General features: G+C 43.5%; 1 protein-coding gene across 1 annotated transcript in view; it reads right to left on the bottom strand.

Moving 5' to 3' along the window:
• Positions 1-922: 922 nt before the first annotated feature.
• PGAP4 (post-GPI attachment to proteins GalNAc transferase 4) overlaps positions 923-9,204 on the bottom strand; it is a 15,968-nt gene continuing 7,686 nt past the window's right edge. The window contains exon 2 of the mRNA XM_042453876.1: positions 923-5,415. Coding sequence (XP_042309810.1) covers positions 4,106-5,293 — 1,188 coding nt within the window. The 5' untranslated portion in view covers positions 5,294-5,415 and the 3' untranslated portion in view covers positions 923-4,105. The remainder of the gene's footprint in view (positions 5,416-9,204) is intronic.

Here is a 9,204-nt window from a genome sequence, read left to right as displayed (position 1 = left end):
TTGAGAATATATCTTCCAAATACAGCATCATATGCACAGCCTAAATCCATTTACATATACAGTTGTCCCTCCATATTCGCTAGGGTTAGGGGAACAAGACCCCCATGAATATGGAAAAACCGCAAATAACAAAAACACTGTTTTTACCTGAGAGGACACCTCTCTAGGAATCTCTAGGTCCTCCAGTGCAACTCTGTGGTCAATGTCCAACATACACTGACCATAGAATGGCACTGGTGTAGCTACAAATGGTCTTTCAGTGCAACTTTTAGTTAAAGTTGACCACAGAGTTGCACTGGAGGACCCAGACAGTCCTGGAGAGAACATATTAATGAAATCCGTGAATAATCAAATCCACAAATATCAAAGCCGTAAATATGGAGGGATGACTGTACACATACAGTGAGCCCTCCATACCCACGGATATTTTATCTACGGATTCAAGCATCCACTGTTTGAAAATATCTTTAAAATAGATAAATTCCGATCTATTATACTTCCTATGAATGGTTTGTTGCTGGACGATTCCTAGCTCTTCATGGGTTAAATCTTGGATAAGCGCAATGTGTCTGAAAATCTTCAGCATGATTGCATGACCAGGAGCATGCCTTTTACTCACAGCTTCCCCCACCCCAATCTGATAATGATATAAATAAGGCAGCCTGCAAAAAAGAATAAAAACACTGACACAAAGTTGTTTTCCGAGTTACTTTATTGTAACCCTCAGTTTTAAATAACTAAATTTTACAAAACCAACTACTGTATTAAAAACCCAAGCGTTCTAACTTCATTTGCATGGAATTGCTTGAGGAGATGGCTGGCTGACTGGCAGCTTCTATCAGACTTCAGAACATGTTTAATTTGTCTTGTTAGCTGCCACAGGGACCATTCCTATAATCATTTTATCTTTTTTTTTAAAAAATCATCTTTTAAGGTGAGGCTTTCCCTGAACTTGCAAAGCAGTAAGCCTGAACTAGATTATTCCAAGTGTAGAGTAAGCTCACTCTATTCACGATTCAAAGAGTTCTCATTCAATTTAGAGTTCAATGTTCAAGCAGCTGTAGAGCAAATTGTCTTCAGTACTATATAGCATCCCCCTGTGGCTAACACATTTTCCAAATGGGAATAAACAGTTCTACAGGACAGGAAACAATTTGTAAAATGGGATTTTGAGTTGCAGTTGATGAGCCTACTTCACCGAAGGATCTGGCTTCAGATAAGCAAAATAATACACACATGTGTGTGTGATGACAAGGTATTTACCTATATTTTCTGGTTAAAGCTCTAAATTCCAAACATCTGATACAAATTCCTGGGCAAGGCATAAACGGTTTCTTTGGTTATATGTATTAGAGTGGACAACATGGCCCAGGTGATGCTGTTAGGTTGCAATTCCCATCAGCTACAAGTCAATGGTGACAGGTGATGGGAGTTGTAGTCCTGCAACTACTGGCGACCCCCAATTTCCCCCTCTGGTATATCAGATGCAAACTCTGGAACTGTGGTTACTAGCTGCAAAGTTTAACACAGCACTTAAACGTAAAGTAAAATATGCTGCAGCTGGTCCTTCCAGTCCTTTCACCCATAGCAGTCACTGCAGGTAGGGCAGAGGTGGAGAAATGTTAGGCCTCCAAATGCTTTGACCTACCACTACCATCATCCCTTGCCATTGGCTCCATTGGTTAAGACTTGAAATTTCAAAATGTTTGATGGGCAAAAGGTTCTCCTGCCCAGGGGTAGAGAAAAGGCAGATGGCAAAAGGACTAGGGTAGGAAAGTGCAGTTGTGGCTTCCTCCATTCATATTAAGATTGGTGTGTTGCAAAGACTGCCTTGGAATGTGCAGGTTTCAGCCTGGCACTTCCAGTTACTCCCTCTGCATCTGGGCTGCCAAAAGCTACATTCAGGCAGCAGCACATCATGTGAGGGAGAGAAGCATATGCTTCAGGCTGTGCCCGATGCATGTTAGCTTAAGAATAATTAGCTTTCACGCAGCTTGTGTCAAGTATTTAGAACACTTCATGTTCTGTCATCTAGCCAGCCTTGCTGCATCAGACAGACTGGAAGGGGAGCATTAATGCTCAGACGCTGGCAGCCTGCCTCATTGGAGGCTGAATGTCTGGGGTAGAAGATCCATTGCCATGGGAGTAGCAAATCCACTGTTTCATGATGGCTCCTTACACAGAAACTTCAAGTTGTACGGGACCTCTTCCTGTACCAAACCTCTGTTGAGATCAGATCTGGCACCCATAAAACTTGGGTCACCTGCAGGAGTGGATTTGTCATCCATACAGAAACAAAGCCCAGCACTTTGGAGATAAAGTTCAAAAATACAATCATTTTACTGTTCTCGCATATGTATTGGTTTCATCTGGGTCCTACACAGATTCAAAGCAGGAAGACTATGGCCAAAGTTTTGAAGTGAGAACTTTCTGCCCCACCTACTTTGCTGGCATATTACAGGAATTCTGCACAGAATATAAGGTTTCCCCTTCCACACCCATGTGCCTGTTTGCATGGAGAATCTTGTCAGTGGGCATGTGGTATAAGCCTTCTGATAAAACTGGGGGGTGGGGGTGGAAGACTATGTGAGGATATGTTTTTGCCAGCCTTCATGGTGCCAAATCTGTACCACAAATGGGAAAAAAAAATAACTTGCATTCAGCTTTCTTACCCACTGCAAGGTAAAAATAGGCACCTGTGCCATCCTGCCAGATAGGAAAGAAATGTTCCTATTACACATCAGGAAATACATTGTAAAATTATTATCTGCCTATGCACCACTGTACAGCAATACAAGAAAACAGAGGAAGAAAAGTGTGCATGTGTGTGTTGCTGTTCACCTGAGTTAACAGATTGTAAAAGACCAGAAAATGCTTCTTAGAAGCTGTGCGCTGGCTATATAAGGCACTTCTACTTCTTCTTAAGAAGTCTGGTGGAGATCAGATTAACTAGCACCTTGGGCAAGAGGTGGTAAATGCTGAAGAAATGAGATGGATAAGACTACCTAAGTTTGATCACAGAAAGCATTTCTGACTTATACTTATGTTTACAGCTAGAGGTGGTGAACCTATTTGCAGTTGCACTCAACATCATCCTCATCCAGCATGGCCAGTGGTCTGGGGTGACAAGCGTCAGAATCTAAAACATCTACTGCAGGTTCCTTACTCCTGTAGAGAGCTATGTTTTTACCTCCCCTTGATTATTTTCTAAGGAGGGCAAGTAATTAACAATGTGGGACAACTGGAGGAAAGTCCCTCCAAAGGATGTGCGTGTGTTCCAAGGTTTTTGGAAAAATACAGCAACAGCACAAAAATCATCCAGACTCTTCAGAGGCTGCAACTATCTCAACTGCATTCTAAACTGATGCTAGAATGGCAGCAAAAATAAGCAAACTAGCTCTTGCAAAAGCCATGTTAGCAGGGCATATGTTTGAAACAAATCTTAGGATTGCTATGAATCCACCCTTTACTTTGAAAATGTTTACCTTATAAGGACATTATAGGACATTTTCTTTTCAAAAGACAACTCATACCTCTCAAAGGGAGGGAAAGTGACTGTTAAAACAGTTTCACATATATATCTTTTAAATAAAAAGTTTTTAAGGAGCTGTAAAGAAACACCACTGGTGTCCTCACCCAACTGGTCTCTGGCATAAAGAACAAGATATACACAAAAGCTACAAGTGCTAAGCAGAACCTAAACATGATGTCTCTCATTACTAGAATGCACTGTTTTGGATTACAGCCACGATATTTAGTGGCTTCCTCCCGATTAATGATATATTTCTAAGCCAGGAGCTGACCATTTGTGGCTTTCCAGATGGTGTTATAGTGTAACTCCCATCAACCCTAGTGAACCAATGGTGAGGCAAGATTGTTGTTGCAATTCAGCCATATCTGGAGGGCTGTATGTAGCCCACCCTGGTCCTATTTACTTCTAATCCAGAGAAAGCTAGCATTTCAGGGGAAAAAAAGATTATCTAACCTTCTCGGCATGTGAAGTTTTTATATGTTGAGTATGTTTTGTGCAAAACATTCAAACAACTACTTTTCAGACATCACCCAAGGAGCTATGTTCATCTGACTCCTATTGACCATTCAACAGTCAAAGTAGCTTTGGGTTTTCATTGATCCTGACGCTAGAAAACATCCCCACATGCCTGAATAGATTGGGTTCCACCACAAATGCCCGCTCCCCCTTCTTACGCAGTAGCGAGTAAAGGGCGGTATCTTTGGCAAAGCCTTGACGACAACGTATTTCCTTCAAATAATTCAAGACACGCCGGGCAGAAGGGACTGAGAACAGCATGGCTGGAGTACAGCATTCTGTCACAGGCACAATGTTATAAAGTGGAGGGGCCAAGCGGCGAAGCTCCAGAAAATAATGGCGTCCCACCAGCTCTACCACCAGCATGCAGTATAGGGCAAAAAACAGCACAATGGACCAACTCATGTTAGAGCGTCCAGAGGCCCAGGTGTACACAATCCCCAACAGCATTCCCCAAAACATGCCTATTCCAAGCCACTCAAGGATCCTCATGGGCTCTGGGTTGAGATAATGCTGTAGCCTCTCAGGATGGTAGAATTTCACATAAAGGGCATCCTGAAGGTGAGGCTTTGAGAACCGCCTCCGCAACAAGTGATGCAGCACGGGAAAGATCTCTTCCTCTGGGATAGCGTCATCTTCCACTAGCAGAATATACTCGGGCTTGTACACCTGAAGTGATTTCTCAAGGCAGTAGGTGTAATCCTTCTTCTCCTTTTCGAAGCGGTTCAATGAGAGGTCTGAATCCTCATGGTCACTGTAGCGATTCACTGCAGGAAAGAAATTGGCAAGCAGCTTGGCATCCCAATGGGTGTCAGGACTGGCATCCACATTGCAGAGTAGGAGTCCATGGTGCTGGCAAGGGGAACCACATTGCTGGAGAAGGCGGTGGAAGCGAGATGCCACCTGGAGGACATAATGGAAATCGGGATGCCGCTGCACTGTGATGATGGTGATCAGCAGCCAAGGTTGCATGGCCTCACCAACCAATGTCTTTGATGAGTTTGGGGCCTGCAGCCTCTCAAAGTAATGGAGCGCTTTCAGACCCTCCTCTTGGTTCTCCTTGAGGAAATCCTGGCTCATGGGGTTCAGGTACCAGCGTCGCACATAGAAATAAGAATAAAGAAGCTGCTGGCAAGTCAGTGGAGCTAGCACACCAAATGTTACAATTGTCAGAGCCAGGAATTGCATCCATGGGTTGGACCAACGGCAGAACCTCCCCCCAGGATGCAGTCCTCGTGGGAACATGGCTAGGAATATTCAGTGGATGGCAGGCCACAGGCTCAAGCCCCAGGTCTTTCATTCAGCCCATTTTTTTCCAGGTAATATTTCTTATAGCAGGATAATAAAGTTAATCACTGGATTCAAACCTGCAAAGAAAGGAAGAAACAGTTACCATGATCACTAAGGCTATTGCATACCTGAATGAATCAGTTTTGAGGGCCTTCAGTTGTAAGACAGGCATATATATTAAAGGTGATAAATGTACATACAAAAATATCATCTGCTCTAGTACTTTCTTGAAAGCACAAACCTCTTCGAAGAATCTTCTGGAGGGGAAGAAGTGGATTTAAATTTTAACAGTGAGAGAACAGATAGATATGGGGACAAGAGGGCTGCCTGTTTTAGCATCATTCCATGTATTATGACTGAGCGCCATTTGTGTTGGATTTTCATCACAATCCATTTCCAGAACCAATATTGACAGGAAAAAAAAGGATATATACGGCCCCATATAGACAGGCCAAAATAAAGCTGCTTCGGGTCACTTTGGAGGTATGCTGTTTCAACGATGCATGCCTACTAAGAGTCCAGAAGCTGCGACAAAGCTATGCTCTAGTCCTTAGGACTGGATTGTGGCTTTGGCACAGCTTCTGGACTCTTAGTATGTATGCATCATTGAACCAGCATACCTCCAATGTGACCCGAAGCAGCTTTATTTTGGCCTGTCTCTATGGGGCCATACGTAAGACCATGTTGCACCCTGGTCTGGAAAATGACATGGATGTGGCCACTAGATGGAACTGGAACAGAGGTTACTACAGTTCAAGTGGCAAGTGCATGAGTCAGCATTTGGTGAGCTGTGCATCATGGGAAGTCTGATGCAACATGCACAGAAGGTGAAGCTAGTCAGCAATGCATCATGGGTAGTATTCTGATGCAACAGGTACTGGGTATGAAACCAGCAAGGTTTCATTGGTGGCATGGCTTTAACATGGCTGCCAATAAGATCACCTATATAAGGGAGAAGGTGACTATCTCTGTTGTTGGGTTGTTGCAGTTGGCGAAGCACTTCGTTGGTCTGTGTAGTAGTGAATATTCAAGACAGCAGCCTGTTACTCAGTGTAATCTTTGTATATAGCTCTGCAACAAAGATTAAAAGCCCTCGCGTTGAGTGATGTTTCGCTCTCCGGAGATTCATTCTTCCAAGCTGGAAACTCAAGGCTGCAACCTGTGTACGGGAGGAAATTTTCTGTGCAGCTCAGAGCCGCAGACTCTTCACAAAGACCTTCTTCTAGGTGTGCTGCCTACGTGCATCAACTCTGCATGTGTGTGTAAGGGACATAACTCGACTGTATGTGCCCCAACAGTATGTACCTGTATGTTTATGTGTGTAGGGGGATATGTGTGTTTCTAGGAGGTGTGTGTGTGTATACAGTAAACCTTTGGTTTCAGCTGGGGTTGGGTTCCAGGACTCCCTGTGGATACCAAAATCTGTGATGCTTCAGTCTCATTAAATACAATGGCATAGTGAAATGGTGTCCCTTATATAAAATAGCAAAATCAAGGTTTGCTTTTGAAATTTTATCCTTCTGGCATATTTTCAAACTGTGGATGGTTGAATCTGTGGATATGGAGGGTCGAGTGTGCGTGCGTGCGTGCGTCCATGTTATTTTTCTCTAAAGTAATCAAACTGTTTCAAAGGTTCTTGCATAATTCAAGTATCTGACATCCAACAGGTGTCTTGCGACTCTCCATTACAAAGGCACACAGATTTGCCAAATCAGGTTTCCCAGTTCTCATCTATAGCAACATGTTAGAACTGATAGAATCTGTTACGAGACGGAGAGAGATCTTGAGGAACAGGCTCTTTTCAACCACCCAACTTTTGTCTTTCAACATTGCATTTGTACATTCTTTCATCTGTGTTGACAAAATCACTTTGTAGATCTAAGTGCTGCATTAAAACTTCCAGAGCCTTGTAGCAACTAAAATACTGAAAACTAAAGCACATCAAACACATTTTAAAAAAAAGATGAGTTGATACATTGGTGGGTTACAAACGGCCCTCAAGGGGCCATTTTCCCGCCGCCGCCATTCGCTGCGTAGGGAAGCCCCAGCTGCCAGACCGCGAGGCTTCCCTGCGCAGCAAAAAAGGAGCGGCGAAATGCCGCTCCTTTTTAGAACGCGGAAGTGGCGCCGCGAGGGGTGGAGCCCTCGCGACGTCACTTCCGCCGCGACACGTCTGGACGCACAGCGTCCAATACGTAAAAATGGCGGCGCCCATGTGGATGGGCACCGCAAAAAAGTACGCGCTCCGCACGTACTGGGAGGAAGGGCTGTCAGGAAGGTAAGAACCTTCCTAACCCTAATACGGCCCTTCCTAACCCTAGTACGCGCGGAGCGCGTACATTATGGCGGTTTATAACCCGCCATTAAATACTTGTGAATGATTCAGCTCATTATTTCCAATCTGGGTTACCAAAACTATCTCGGGATCTTCAGTAAACTTGGTCTGCTTTCAGTAAGACCACATTAGGGTCCAAGAAATGACTGTATAATTGTAATTCATAGATTGGGCCTGTAACAAAATATTGGGGAGTGCCTCTGTTCAGGTTTCTGCTCATGCCATTTTTTAAAGGATCTATCATTCTAGCTAGTCTCCTGTCCAGAGGTGTAGCTACCACTGAAAGGGCATAATCTGCACTGCCCCTGCAAATAAGATTTGTTCCTCTCTAAACTAAATTTTCTTTCCATTCCTAAATTTCTAGCATGGTAGTACAGTCAGCCCCCCACATTCACGGCTTTGATCTTTACAGATTTGATTATTCATGAATGTGGTTAATATGTTCTCTCTGGGAATCTCTAAGTCCTCCAATGAGACTCTGTGGTCAGCTTTCACCAGAAGTTGCGCTGGAGGGCCTAGAGAGAACACATCTCTAGGCATATTAGATCATCCAGTGCAATTCTATGGTCAACTTCCAGCAGATGCTGACCACAGAGTTACACTGGAGCACCTAGAGTGCTGTTCGTTCAGGTTAATAAAATTGTTTTCCCACTTTCCTGGGGGTCCTGCGCTCCAACCCCAGTGACTATGGAGGGCTCACTGCAACTTAAACTTCAGTTGAGGATTTAGGAATACATTTTAGGCATCCAAAGAAAAGAGTCTAAGGGCCCATACAGACAGGCCAAAATACAGCTGCTTCGGGTCACTTTGGAAGTATGCTGTTTTAATGACGTCTGCATCCTAAGAGGCCAGAAGCTGCGCCAAAGCTATGTATGCTACACTCCTTAGGACTGGAGTGTGGCTTTGGCGTGGCTTCTGGCCTCTTAGGACGCATGCATCATTAAAACAGCATATCTCCAAAGTGACCCGAAGCAGCTTTATTTTGGCCTGTCTGTATAGGGCCTAAGTTACTGAGCAAATAGAAGAATTCTGGTTGTGAACGATTTTCAGTATCTCACTCTCTGCAATGCAAGAAAATTTGGGACTGAAGGAAAATTTCATGGGGAGACAAAATTCTTATTTGAAGTGTCAATGGCCTCATTTTGCCATTCCCCGTAGTTCCATCTTTGGTATTTTGCACCTCTCTAGACAAACTCATTTTATGGGAGATGAGCATGTTCAGTAGACCTTTGGGTCTTTTCCTCCCTACAGTTCTTTTGTACTTTTTGGGGCCCTTATTGTTCACAACAATATTGCAAATGCAGGATTGAGACCACAGTTGGTCCAAAATTATATTGGTACAGGAAAGGTTTAATACGGAACTACTCTGTTTCACAAATTGGTCTCTTTACCCATACGTTCGTGAATTAGATGCAGAAAAATAATTTCCCCTCAATTTCCTTCCTTTTATCATGATTTTAAAATTACTGTACAGTTTAAAAAAGTTTTTTTCAAACATTTGGGTTTTTTATTCCAGACTATCTACAGGGGG

This window comes from Sceloporus undulatus, chromosome 2, assembly GCF_019175285.1.
Source record: "Sceloporus undulatus isolate JIND9_A2432 ecotype Alabama chromosome 2, SceUnd_v1.1, whole genome shotgun sequence".
NCBI lineage: Eukaryota > Metazoa > Chordata > Lepidosauria > Squamata > Phrynosomatidae > Sceloporus > Sceloporus undulatus.
The sequence above is the reverse complement of the archived record's forward strand: the minus strand, read 5'-3'. Positions and strand labels throughout refer to the sequence as shown.